At 39.7% G+C, this 14,469-nt stretch overlaps 1 protein-coding gene across 1 annotated transcript; it reads left to right on the forward strand.

Moving 5' to 3' along the window:
• The first annotated feature begins 3,642 nt into the window (after positions 1-3,642).
• Positions 3,643-14,235, forward strand: REXO2 (RNA exonuclease 2). The gene is made up of 7 exons (XM_046637503.1): positions 3,643-3,836; positions 4,817-4,900; positions 7,948-8,025; positions 8,626-8,737; positions 10,338-10,446; positions 11,843-11,896; positions 13,802-14,235. Exons 1-7 carry the CDS (start codon positions 3,690-3,692, stop codon positions 13,929-13,931), a joined length of 714 nt encoding a protein of 237 aa, XP_046493459.1. The 5' UTR covers positions 3,643-3,689; the 3' UTR covers positions 13,932-14,235.
• Positions 14,236-14,469: the final 234 nt, after the last annotated feature.

The raw sequence follows: 14,469 nt of genomic DNA on the forward strand, positions 1-14,469 counted from the left end.
ATGAGGTACCTACAGCCTATTTAAAATGTTCTATAAAATGTAGGACAGTTTGCAGTGTGAGATAATCTCATTACTTTGTCACTACTAATTAGTACCAATACCATTAGTATACGGCTCTGTGCTAGTCCTGTAAAAGTATAAAAATAAATGGATTCTGGAAATTAAAGTCCAGTGTAATACGATGGTGATAAAGCATATCAGATAAAGCTCACTCGGAACATAATTGTAACAATGTTAGGTTTATGAACTCACCGTAACAGTTAACAGGAAGAACCAGAAGCCTCTCTTAAGAGGGAGTAGGGAAGGGCTTTTTAAAAATAGGGTTTGGGATAATTCTGAAGAGGAGCCAGAGGGAGTGGGGATCACCTCTAGATTGACTATCACAGTAATCTTTGTTCAGGAGGTGAGAGGACAAAGCAGGGTTGGGGAAGTCCCGGTAAGAAAGCAGCAATAAAAAAGATAAAATTAAAATCCATGCAAATATTTATAATAGCCAAAGGGTAGAGGCAACCCATGCGTCCTTGACTGATGAATGGATAAACAAGGTGTGCTAGGTACATACATGCAATGGAATATTATTTAGCCTTAAAAAGGAAGGAAATTCTGATATGTGCTATGATATGGATGAACTTTGATGACATTATGCTAAGTGAAAGAACCCAGACACAAAAGGACAAATACTGTATGATTCCACTGATGTGAAGTACCTAGTGTCATCAACTTCACAGGGATAGAAAGTAGAATGGAGGTCGCAGGGGCTAGGAGGCGGATGGATGGAAGTGGGGAGTTAGTGTTCAACAGGTATGGAACTTTCTGTTTGGGAAGAGGAAAAAGTTCTGGAGATGGATGGTGGTGATGGTTGCAGAAAAATATGAATGTACTTAATGCCACTGAACCGTACACTTAAAAGTGGCTAAAGTGGTAAATTTTAAGTTACGTATATTTTACCACAATTTAAAAAAGAATTTAAAAAGCAGTAGTGATTTCTCAAAAAGGGGAGGGTTTGTGTGCCCTTGGCCATGTCCTGTTAGAAACACTGTCATAGATTCTGTTAGAACCGTCACAGTCTGACTACCAGCAGTGTTGAGAAGCTGACTCAGGGTCCTGTTTCCCTAGAAACTACAAAGTTAAGATAAATGTGGAATGTTGTGTCTGAGAACATTTTATCTGAATCTCTGCCCCTAGGTTGGAAATTGAGGCAGCTTCTCTGTGTCAAAGTGAATCACATGGCTCAGATTCCTTATATAAGAGGAGATGGTGCATTCTACTAAAATGACTTCAGAGAGCAGAGCTTATCAGAGCCTATGATTTTAGAAAACAAGATTTCTTGCTACTATGCCCCTGATGTTAATTAACAAAAGCAGTTTTTACAGCTTCACAACAGAATTGAAAAAGCAACGTCTCTGACCAGAGTGGTGTGGCTTGGAGATAGATTCTGCTAAAAAAAAGAAAAAGGAAAGAAATGATCGAGTCCACTGTGGGATGAGGTTGCTTTCAGATTCTAGGTCCCTTATTCTCCTCCTCTTTACATGGTTTGAATTTGTGAATTTGGTGCATACATTGCTCTGCCTTGGGATATATCTTTAAGATTACCAATCTAATGATATTATACACAAAAACCAATAAACTATACATCTCCTTACATTGTAACACCACTCACCGAAAATGTGTCTTTATTGTTATAATAAAAGTACATTACTATCAAAACTGAAGTTTCAAAACTGTCCACACATAAAATTATGATCATAAATTTTCAGGATATAAGTTCTTAAATGTAAATAGCATTTTCTAAGTTGTAAATTGTCATAAAACTGATCAATGTTTCAGGAGTAACTTTGAAAACAAAAGGTGTTTTTTGAAATTTAAAGAAATAATAATACATTAGGAGAATGATAAAAAAACGAATTAAAGTCTTCTATACTTCAACTGATTCTACTTTCTATAAATCAAGTTTAGAACTAAAAAAAACTAAAGAAGAAATGTAGACTATTTCTTATAAAGTAGGCTATAAATAAAAAGCTTTGGCAAAACAGGGTGACTCATCAGGCAAAGCAGCTACAATATACACACATTGTGCACAACACAAATCTTGATATGTATACAATGTGTGCACACGATTTGATTACTTTTCAAAGACAGTTTCTCTGGCAGCTGGTGGGGTAGGTACACCAAAGGAGCTGAAGGCGGAATCCAGTACACTACACACTATCCTTACAGCTCTAATTAGGCAACAAAGTTTCTCTCTCACAAAACCAGCTCAGCAGGTATGAATTACTACCAAACTCTGTAATTACTGGCAATATGGCTTCCAGAAAAATACATAGAGGATATAATTCCAGGAGGAGACCAATGTTTGTGACACAGTCACACCCTGCACACAAACTTGCTACTAAATAGCCAAGTTTTAAGAGACTCAGGCAATTTGACACTCCAGAATCAAAAGGTCCTGTTGGTGGCCATCTCTACTTGCTGAAATAATGGAAACTATAGCTGTCACTGGAGAAGATTAAAGATACCTTGATCAAAACCAAGAATGGGCAGAGCAGTTTTCAGTTCATCTTAATTTAATTTGCTGCAAAGATTCGTTGTACAAGATTTAACCTTGAGAACTTGTAAGGGTGGAGTAGGAAGTCATTACAGTAGTCCTCTCCCCAAATGGGATGGTGTGCTATATGGCTTCAGTTACCTATGGTCAACCACCTGAAAATAACACTGTGTCATAATGCCTGCGTCATTCACCTCACTTCATCTCATCACCTAGGCATTATGTCATCTCACATCATCAAAAGAAGGGTGAGCACAGTAAAATATTTTGAGACCACATTCACATAACTTTCATTACAGTATTTTGTTATAATTATTCTATTTTATTATTGTTAACCTTTTACTGTGCCTAATTTACAAATTAAGCTTTATCATAGGTATGTATGTATAGAGAAAAAAGAGTATATATAGGGTTGGGGGACTACTGTACCACTGACACCCAACAGCTGAACTGAAACACAGACCAAGTCCCTCCTTAAGGAATTAGGAATTTTAAGGAAAAACCGTTTGCCAATGAAGGAAAGAAACTTTTACAGAACATCTAATGCATGCTAAGTGATCTCTCAGACAAGGGCTCATTTAAGGATTTCTAAAGGATTTGACGATAGTGAAATTGGCCTTCTCGTCTCAAAAAAAAAAAAAAAAAAGACAGTCCCGCTGTCTCACGTAAATGAGAAAAATACCCAGTGTGTGGAGTGAAGAGGTAGGTAAGTAAAAAGAGGGGGGGGGATAAAAGCAAAAAAGGAAAGAAATATTTGAAAAATATCACAAATAGATAACCAGGATTTTTCCGACCAAACAAAGTAAGAGAGTTCTTTCTCAACTACGCGGTTTGCAACTAATCCAAACTCAGGAAATAACTCTTTGAAACGAATAAACTTAGTTCTGAAAAACAGACGCGTCCAGTAACATCCGAAAACACGTGGCGGGGGTGGGGAAATCGGCCGCAACACCAGGAGAGACTCCAAGTCCCATCATCCCATTCGGCAGCTAAGCTGGGCTGTTCAGGGCAAGTCGGCGCACTGGATGCTGGGACCTGTGGTTTTTGCTCCTGCGCCTCCCCGCGGGTTTGCGACGTTTAGCGACCACCGCGCCTGCGCCAGCGCCGGCTGAGAGGCTGGGGCCGTGGCGGCTCGTGCCGGGTGATGCTAGGCGGCTCCCTGGGCTCCAGGCTGTTGCAAGGTGTGGGCGGGTGTCGTGGGCAGTTCTGGGCGCGGAGTGTCCGCGAAGGTGGCGCAGCCATGGCGGCAGGGGAGAGCATGGCTCAGCGGATGGTCTGGGTGGACCTGGAGGTGAGTGAGGTCGGTGTGGGGTGAGGGGAGACGAGGGAGGTTTCGCGCTTGGGACCGAGCGGCTGAGCCCGTCTGGGGACGGCGGCGGGTATCTGGGTCTCAGGTGTGGCAGGTGAACGCCGCCCGGCTGTGGGCGGCCCGGGGCAAGTCCGGGGCAGGAGTCCTGCGGGTTTTGGGAACTGTGCTGGACTGTGGGGTTTCTTTTCAAAAGTGAGGAGTCATCCATATGGCGCCCTTTCCCACCAGCCCCCCCAACTCTGCCCAGATGTGGACCTGTCTAACGCTCTGGTCCTTCACGTCTTAGTGTCACAGGGGTGGGGGTGGGGACAGCGGCTGTGCCAGACGCCACTTCCCCAGCCTTACAGGACCCTAGTTGTTAGAGCGAGACTAGACTCCGGAGATGACTCAGCCTTACCCCTCATTCCATAAACGGGAAAACTGAGGCCGAGAGAGAGGATTCAGCTCGTTCAAGGTCATGCTGTTAGTGATCTGAGCTGGGACTAGAACCCAGTTCTGATCCCTTTGGGTTTTCTGTGCTCATGCCAAGGACTCCTCTGTCCCTTGAGCCTCAGTTTTCTCATGTATGAAATGGGGATGATAACAGTACTTTCCACACTAGATTGTGATAAAGATCAAGTGGCATGGTTAGTATGAAAACTTTGTGAACTCTGCAAAGATGTAGTGATGTTAGGTATCTTACTCTTCCAAAATTGAATGCTGTCAGCACTCAATTTTGCTTACTTTGCATCTTTCCTAGAGTAGAACCGGTGGTGCCTGACATATAGCAGGCCTTTGGTAAATGTTTATTGAATAAATGACTCATGTTAAGTGTCTTGAGCGCTTGTCCAAGGAGCATTATTGTCTCTTCTATCCTGTTGTGGGATATAAATTGAATTTGCTTGAGGGAATTCCTGTTAAATAAACTTGGTAAAATAGGCCAGAAAGATGGTTTTGTGTGTGTTATATGTTTTTTATTGCAGATGACAGGATTGGACATTGAGAAGGACCAGATTATTGAGATGGCCTGTTTGATAACTGACTCTGATCTCAACATTTTGGCTGAAGTAGGTGATGCTGTGTAATAGAGCCATGCTGTTCAGAGTGTATTGGAAATCTAAAGATTGTTTTTCCTCTTCATTTAAAAAATGAGAAACCTGAGGTCCACGTAGATTAAGGTCCAAAGTAATGTGCTAGATCATGGTAGGGTTGGTACTGGAACCAAAGTAATCCGTCTCACAGCCTAGTTATTTTTAATAAGCCATGCCAAAAATTACATAACTGCTACCATTTACTGAGAGCTTACTGTGTGCCAGGCACCGTTCTAAGTGCTTTCCAAGTATTCACTCTTAATCCTCACAACAATTATAAGGTAGGTACTGTTATACTTGTTTATATAGGAGGACATTTTGGCACAGAGACGTTGGGTAATTTGCCCAAGGCCACCTGGCTAGTTATTGGGGCAGACAGGAGTTTAACCCAGGCAGTCTGAGTAAAGTACTCCTAACCAATAAGACAACCGACTATTGTTATACCATGAGGTTTGGTGACTCACGCTAAGGTTGACATCTTTCTATCATAACCTTAACTTTGACTTGACTCCGTATGTCTAGTTTCTGTCTTTTCAACTGGTGTCTGATTCTTCTAGATCTATATTCAGATTTTAGAATTCCTGTTGATGCAGAATCAGAAAATATTCTCTTGTTGACATATTGGGCACGATTAAGGTTTTAGCATGCTGCTTTTAACTGAAACATTAAGCAAAACAAATAAAACACACCTGTTGCCTTTTGGCCACTCATGCAGCACTTCATAAGTGTGTGGCAGCATCTGATTGGTAGAGGGTAAAATCTCTAGCCTTGAATAACTCTGTTGCATAGTGTCAGCAGTATTCAGAGGCAGTGGGAAACTGTAGAATAGGAACACAGTAGGGATGTTTGTGGGAAAGACAGTCTTGTTAAAATAAGTTCCCAGATGGAAGCATTGATGTGTTATTGGCATTGTATAAATTTCATAAATCTACAGTTAAGACTTCCACTTATTTTCCTGGGTAAGTAAAAGAGGAGAGAGGGCATTTATAGATGAATTGCTACCTTTGTGGAGTACTAGGCATACATCCTGGAGTACCGCCTGACCCATCAACTGGAGGGACAATCATGAGACTTTGTTTTTTTTTTTTTTTTGTGAGGAAGATTTGCCCTGAGCTAACATTTGTTGCCAATCTTCCTCTTTTTTTTTTTTTTTTTTGCTTGAGGAAGATTAGCTCTGAGCTTATGTCTGTGCCAATCTTCCTCCATTTTGTATGTGGGAGGCCTCCACAGCATGGCTCATGAGTGGAGTAGGTCCCCACCCAGAATCCAAACCCATGAGCCCCAGGCCGCTGAAGCGGAGTGTGCAGAACTTTAACTGCTTAGCCACAGGGCCGGCTCCAAGACTTTGGATTTTTCATCGTTAACAGCTAACTTGTTTTTCAAACTTTATGTAAATAACGTGCTGTGTTTTAGTTTCATTTGTTTTTTCCTGTCACTTGGAATTTACTTGAGATAAGTAGTGAAGAGAAGTGTCTATTTTACCACTCCTACTGACTTTGGCCAAGGAAGACTTATCCCTTTAGACTGTTGAAATAATGTGAAACGCTGATGGTTTAATGGACCAGTTAGTTGATATGGACCCTGGAGGAAATTTGGGTCTGTTTTCACACAGACTATGGCGTTTGTAAACAGACTCAGTCAGATGAGGATAAGGATGTAAGAAGAAAAATGGTCAGTGACTGTTGGCACTTAATTGTCAGTTCTGTGGAAAGTATGTTCTATTCTTGTACATGAGTCTGAGGAGCGTGTTTTTTGCTCGTAGAAGAACAAACATCCTACTCTGAAAATTTTTTCGTAGTTTTGTGTGCCAAACTGGGCTCCAGAGTAAGTTACATAGCCTTATATTGGTACTAGTTTGCTTTTTCCATCATGCTTTGTTAGAATTGTTTTTTACAATATGAGGTTTATGGTTTTTTAAAAAATATGTTATCAGAGCAAATTTTTTTGCTTCCTCGTGGAGATGGCTTTGACCAGTTTTCTTGTTTTGGTGAAATTCCTTCTTAGTTGTAGGATGTCAGGCATATTTTAGTCAAATTCTAGCCATTTCTCTCAGTGATTGCAAACTATTTTTAGTGCTGTAGTAGTAATAATACCTTGGATTTACAGAGTGCTTTTTTTCCAGAGAGTTCAAAGAAGTTTCACATCTATAATTGCGTTTAGGGATGCTAACATCCCTGTGAGAGAGCCGGGGCAGTTTATTGTCTCCGTCATACGGAAGGAGAAACGAAGCCCAAAGTGACTTGCTTTAGTGCCCCTTGTCAGGCTTCTGTTACTGCTGGGACTCTGTCCGAGGAAACTCACAGCTGAATGCTTTGTTAAATGGAGCTGAGAATCTGAGGGCCACTGTTCCCTTTTTTTTTCCAGCTGTCACCAATTACCTTTTAAATTTTTTAATGTAAAAATATTGCTAAAATTAAGCAGTATAACTTTATCCAAAATATATGTATAGTAAGCTGTTAGTGTTTTGCCCTGTACTCCTCCTGCCCCATTTTTTTTAAACAATTATAAATGAAATAATATGCATGAATATACTGTTCAGCAGTTTCTTTTTTCGCATGGTAATATAGACATTTTCAAAAGGAACTCATAATCAAGGATTGGCAAGCTTTCTCTGGAAAACACCAAATATTATATATTTCAGGCTTAGAGTGCCACATACCTCTCTGTCACATGTCTGTTTTACACATGAACATTTTACAAATGTGAAAATCATTCTTAGCTTGCTGGCAATAAAAAAAAAAGCCACAGGCTGGGGCTGCAGTTTGCTGACTCTTGATCGATATTTATGTCCTCTTTTAATAGGCGTTTTAGTTTTCAGGTGTGTGTGTATGCGTGCTTTCGTTCATTTTTGCCGTGATGAACAATGCTAGGATGAATGCGGACCACTTTGAGTTAACAGACAGCCCTCATGTCTTACTTTCTCTGGTATATATATTAAATCCTTAAAGCAGCTTAAACTTTACCTCAGAAATGAAGGTTATCCCTTTTGATTCTGGATAACTAATGGCTTTTCCCATCCACAGGGTCCTAACCTGATTATAAAACAGCCAGATGAGTTACTGGACAGCATGTCAGATTGGTGTAAGGAGCATCATGGGAAGGTAACAGTACCAAATAACAGGATTGCTGCTTTGGGGATCAGTAACCAGCTTGTTGCTCCCACCTCTGAATCCTGCACCATTATTGGATGGTAGTTTAAAAAGGGTTAGAGGAAGATTGCTTGGCAAGCCTGGGGAACTGCTTGCTTGTTTCCTTGTCGTCTTTGGGACCTCTCGGGATCATCTTCTCCTGAAAGTCCTTTTTGCCTCTCCTACATTCAGTCTGTCGCCAATGCCTTGTGGATTGTCAAGTATTGCTCAAGGCAGTCTTTTGGATAAGATTAGACATCAGCTTTCAGAGAAGGGGGAATGCTGCTGTCCTGTTAATAGTTGCTTCTTCCCAGACCTTGTATCCTTGGACTTTGGGCACCATCTTTTTGGCTGTATGGAAATCCTATTAACAATCAGGAACATAGCTTATTTGACTTGGATTCTTTTAGAAAAAATCGGTGCAAAGATGGCAGTTTCAATTTGAACCTGAGCTCTATAAATGGTCCATCTGTGGTTATATTTGCCCATTTTAGAAGTGAAGTTTCATTTCTGGATGCCTTTGAAAACTGACTTCATGTGTTTCTGGTGGGGGCTGGGGATTCTCTCTTGCAGTCCGGTCTAACCAAAGCAGTGAAGGAGAGTACAATGACATTGCAGCAGGCAGAGTATGAATTTCTGTCCTTTGTACGACAGCAGACTCCTCCGGGGCTCTGTCCACTTGCAGGTAAAATCAACTCCTATGTGTACCTTGTAGGTAGTCTTCCATTGTAGTGGTTCAAGAGACTGCAGTTCCAGAAAGACCAGCCAGGACTACCCTGTCTTCCACTTACTCTGATTTGGATTATGCATCTTACTTAAAAAAATTTTTTTTTTTTGGTCAGGAAGATTGGCCGTGAGCTAACATCTGTTGCTGGTCTTCCTCTTTTGCTTGAGGAAGAGTGGCCCTGACCTAACAGCTGTGCCTGCCTTCCTCTATTTTGTATGTGGTATGCTGCCACAGCATAGCTTGATGAGTGGTGCATAGGTCTGCACCTGGGATCTGAACCTGCCAACCCCGGGCCACCTAAGCGGAATGCGCAAACTTAACCACTGTGCCACCGGGCTGGCCCCCTATATACATCTTACTTTTGTGTTCGGGTCTCCTTGTATAATTTATACATGAATATTGGGAAACTGCCCTGAAACTAACATGAGATCTGGGATACACAGACTAACTCAATAAACTTTTTTCCCATATTTTTATTATGGAATATTTTCACATGTACAGGAAAGTTGGACATAGTAATTGTTAACTTTGTGCCATGTTTGTTTTACATGTCTGTTTTTGTTGGACATTTGAAAGTAAATCATGGGCATTGTGACGGTTAACTCCTAAATACTTCATCAAGCATTTCCTAAGAATAAGGACTTTTTCTGATGTAACCACAATATCATTGTCACATTTGAGATAACTAAAAATAATTCAATAACATCATCCTATATCTAGTTCATATCTAGTATATGTTAATTGTTTTTGAACCAGGATTCAGTGATGACTCATGCATTTCATTTGGTTATTATATCTCTTTGGTTTCTTAATCTAAAATGTCCATCTGCCTTTTTTTGCCTTGTGACATTGACTTTTTAAAGAAACCAGGCCAATTCTACTAGGATTTTGAAAGGATTGCCATTGTTAGACAGAAGTTAATGTTCTATGAAGGTGTATTTTTATTCGTATATGTAACTTGATGTAGTAACTGACACTTTCCTTAAACATTCATAAAAAGTGTTTTGACAATAAGTAATAGAGTATATATTGTATAAATTTTATTCCCTACCCAATGCGGCGGGTGTCTGTTTTAAAGTTCTCATTTAAAATTTAGTGTTTTTAATGTAAATTACTGTATGAAAACATGAATATGGATATGATTTGTTAAAATTGGAATGTAAATAAAGGTTTATTTGTTTATGTGATTCACTTAAATTTTTAGTGTTAGTGGTGTGGATTTTGTGACACTGGGAGAAAATTTGCACATCTGGTATGATCTGAAAAAGTAACAAGCAGATTTGTGCATTATTTTAAGTATATGGAATAATGGATTTATTCTTTTGTCCATAGAGAGGCCATTTACAAATTTGTTATGAGATAGACTGACTAAATACTCAGAAATCTGCACTTGTAACTTAATCAGATGCACTCAGGCCTGATTGAGAAATTTTGAGATGCTTTTAGGAATTGTTTGAATTAAAAAATCATCTCCATTTCAAATACAGTTTATAAATTTTTATATCCTGCTGTATACTACTAGAAATACACAGATGAGGTATGCTTCGTGTCTTTCTAGGAAATTCAGTTCATGCAGATAAGAAGTTTCTTGACAAATACATGCCCCAGTTCATGAAACATCTTCATTATAGAATAATTGATGTGAGCACTGTCAAAGAACTGTGCAGGTAAGGGCTATCATTAGGATCCATTAAATTGCCTCATTTACCATGTTTTAATTGAGAATTTGTGGAAAGTAATTGAATAGAGCTGTAGAACTGAGGGTGCCAAGTGGGTGTGTAATTTCCTCATCTCATTCTCGCTTGGGTAGGACCTTAATTTATTTGGGACTGGTGAGAATTGGGGGAAATAATGTCAAAAACCTTCCATGTAAATTTCATTAATCCAGAAAATTTACTGAGCACCCATTCTGTGCCATGTATTGGTCTGTGTGCTGGGAACATACAGATGAAAAGCCGTCAAGTAGCTTAGAATCTACGGCGTTGACAGATGGGTAAAAAACACACCTTAAAAATGTCCTGGGTGATGACTGTAATGGAGACGTGGGTATAGAATATTGAGGGCACAATATTCTATATTGGGGTGCGGGGAATGGGAAATCAGGGAACACTTTACCTAGAAAATAGCTTTTAAGCTGAGATTTGAAGAAGAGTGGAAGTTTTTCAGGTTTTTAAATGAGGAGAGAACAGTGCAGAGAATGGGCAGAGGTATGAAGATACGAGGGAGCAGGAAGATAAAGGCAAAATATGTTCAGGGAATTACAGGTAGTTCATTAATGCTGAAGTGCCAAGCATGAGATTGGAATCCGTGGGGGGTGAGGCCAAATTATGAAGGGCATATGTGCCATGCTAAGGAGGTTAAAGTATATCTTGTAAGGGATGGGTTCCTTTGAAAAGTTTAAGTAGAGGGATGAGTGATGATTAGATCATTCTGATTAGAAGGTGGCAAGAAGAGAAGTAGGGAGATAGGAAAGGAGACTTTTGCATCATCTTGGGGAGAGGAGAATGAGCTAGGGAAATGGCAGTTGGGTGGCACAGAAGGGGCTGGAGATAAACTATTTGGCACGGCATTGAATGCTTGGATCCAGGAGTGAGGAAAAGGAAGAGGTGTAAAGTGACTCAAGTGTTTCTAGTTTGGGCAGTTAGTGGATGATGGAACTGTTCAAAGATGAAAGGGAAAATAAGAGGAAGAGTAGATTTGGTAGATGGAGGGGGGGAGGTGTTGTGGATGGTGAGTATGGTTTTATGTGTGTTGAATTAGAAGTGTCTGATGCATTTTTAGGTGGAGATGTCCAGCAGGCCGTTGGATATCTGTGACAGGAGCTCACAAGAGGGCTGGACTGGAGTGAACAGATTTAGGAATCTTACACATTGATAAGCTTGCACAAAGAGAATATATTGATTGAAGAGAGGAGAGGGTGGAAAATCAAGTCCCAGGCAAGGAGGTGACTTGATAGTCACAACCCAAATGCCTTTTTCAATGTTAATAAGTTACTGGAAGGAGGTAAATATTCAGTGTATTTGAGACAGTTTCCTTTGAGAGTTCCATTTTTGCTGTGTATAGACGCTGGTATCCAGAAGAATATGAATTTGCACCAAAGAAGGCTGCTTCTCACAGGTAAGTTTGGGTCCTTCCAAGTGCTTGGCAATCGGACATATACATAACCCCCAAATTCCTGACTGCTTGAAATAATGGCTCTCCTCCACTCTTTTTTCTTGGGGGAAAAATCAAGGACAACCAGCATAAAGATAACTTACTTTTGCTAAGATTATCAGGAATTGTCAGATTTCTAGCATTCCATTCTGAAATATGTGGGGTCTTACATCTTTATTGCAATTTTAAACATTTTTAGGTAACTTAGTTTGTAGGAATGTGTAACAGTCTTAATTTTTCTAGTAACGAGCAGTATTAATTTTCTTCCCAGCAAGGATAGAGACTTGTAGCCATTTAAAATTAGAATTGTATTCTAGTTGTAGAATACAGTTAGCCAAACTTTGACACTTTTTAGTTTTTAGACTGTTTCTTTTCTGCAACCTTAAGCACAAGTACACAGGAATTTAAAGACCTTGTGTATCTAGTGTCCTCTTTTACTTTGTGATTTTGTAGCCTTTCGGGAGGAACTTAAAACTTGATGGGTGATTTAGCCACTGGCTTCTAAGGGCAGCATGTGGTTCATCCATTTCCAGAGCCCCTGCTGTGTGCTGGGCACGTTCTAGGCAAGCAGAGAAAGACAAGTCCCTGCTCCAAAGAGTCTTGTGTGCTGATGTTTTTTTATTGGCCTTCCATGGACCACAGCACAATAATACAGGCGTACAATACCTTCTTGAAACAATTAGGGCTTGATGTGTTTTGGATTTCAGAATATTTCAGGCTTAGGAAGGTAATGGTGAACCTGTAGTGTTTATCATTCTGTCATATCTCTAACAAGGTCTGAGGGTGCACCCCATAATACAACACTGGTATTTCCACAGGGAAACGTGGATATTCACACCAAAGGGCATACCTAACGACTCTAAATAGGCTTACTTCAGGATTGGTCAGGTTTTGCCATATAACAGGTTATAAAAATTTTTTGGGTTTTTAGTATTGTGGATAAGAGATGTGTACCTTGATTCAGCCAGAGGCTGTCTTTTTGACAGTTTCAGGTCTACGGTATATCCAAGACCTGGGAAGAAAGCAACATTGTTGCCTTAACCACAGAAATAACTGTCATAAAACTCTTGCCCTGAAGTCTGTGCAGTTTATTCTCTAGAAGAGGCCCTTGGCCCCTCGTTCAGAGCTTATTGATTTCCTTGCACACTGTTCTAATCATCTTGGTTACCTGATTTCTCAGACTACAACAGATGAGAAACAGCATGTTGGAGGAGAAGAAAGACTGTTAGATGGAGGCAGGCTGCCACTGATTATAGCACAAATCACCACGAGAGGAGGTAGATCCTCTTTTATGGTTAGGTACTGTCTGTAATTGATGTTTACTATGATGGCTGAGTCATGAGTGATGTTCGAGTATGTCAGTATATTTTGTTCAGGGACGTCATTAAGTATTGCTCAGTGTTTCCCAAACTATGTTCCATGAGCTGTTAATAGGTATTCCACAAATGTGGTCGATTAAGTTTTAGAAATACTGTGTATATAGTGCAGCCTCCTGTTGGGAATTCACAATACACGTCAGTCCATTAAATGCTTTGCGGAGAAGTTTTGAAATGTTTAATCTAGTTTTTCCTAAACTTATTTGACCCTGGAATTCTTTTTTTCTGTGGAACACTTCGCTGTCTTCCAGAACAGTTTGGGAAACTTGAATCTGTTTTATTTTAGAAATTTTTTTTTTTTGCTCAAACGTTCTTGAAAAAACAAAGCACTTAAATTCTCTTTACTGAAATGTTTCACTTCTTGGTGATGTCAGATAGTGACATTTACATGTACCTGTTCTTAAGTTATTTATAAAAAGTTATGCTTTGTAAAATGCTTATCAGCTCCTCTGTTTCTGGACGTTTCAATTCAGTATGGTGTGTTTGCTTGTAGGGCTCTTGATGACATTAGTGAAAGCATCAAAGAACTTCAGTTTTACCGAAATAACATCTTCAAGAAAAAAACAGACGAAAAGAAGAGGAAAATTATAGAAAATGGGGAAAATGAGAAGACTGTGAGTTGATGCCAGTTCTCATGCTACCACCACCTAGTTCTCTGGAAGCAACTTCGGTGGTTTTTTTCTTTGGTTCATGCTGATTGCTTGGCAGAGCACCCTCTTTCAGTTAACTTGCATATCCAGATTATTCAAGCAGACAGCTCCTGAAATATTATTTTTCTCCTAACATGCTGTTTTCATTTATGACACAGCAGCTTCTTTGTAAGTACCAGGCCATGTCCATTCCTTGGTACATATCTGCATTTGATTTTAGACCATTTCTTTTGTTTAAAAAATAATAATAATAAAGCTAGTTCTATTGAAATGCAAACCTTTTCGTACCATCTATTCTTTAGTAGTTTAGTCATTGGAAAAATGATGGCTTTTTCTTTTTTAAGGGGTATGGCTAATGTTTAAATTCTCATAATGCCCTTAGAAATGGATCAAGTTTCTTATGTTAGATAGAAAGTGAACTTGTTCTGTTTGCTTTACAAGTCAAAAATAGAATAACTGGAGATAGACTCAGAGAAGCAAATTTGGGCTCCTTGTTAGTTATAGTTGTCGA

Source organism: Equus quagga, chromosome 14, assembly GCF_021613505.1.
Source record: "Equus quagga isolate Etosha38 chromosome 14, UCLA_HA_Equagga_1.0, whole genome shotgun sequence".
Lineage (NCBI taxonomy): Eukaryota > Metazoa > Chordata > Mammalia > Perissodactyla > Equidae > Equus > Equus quagga.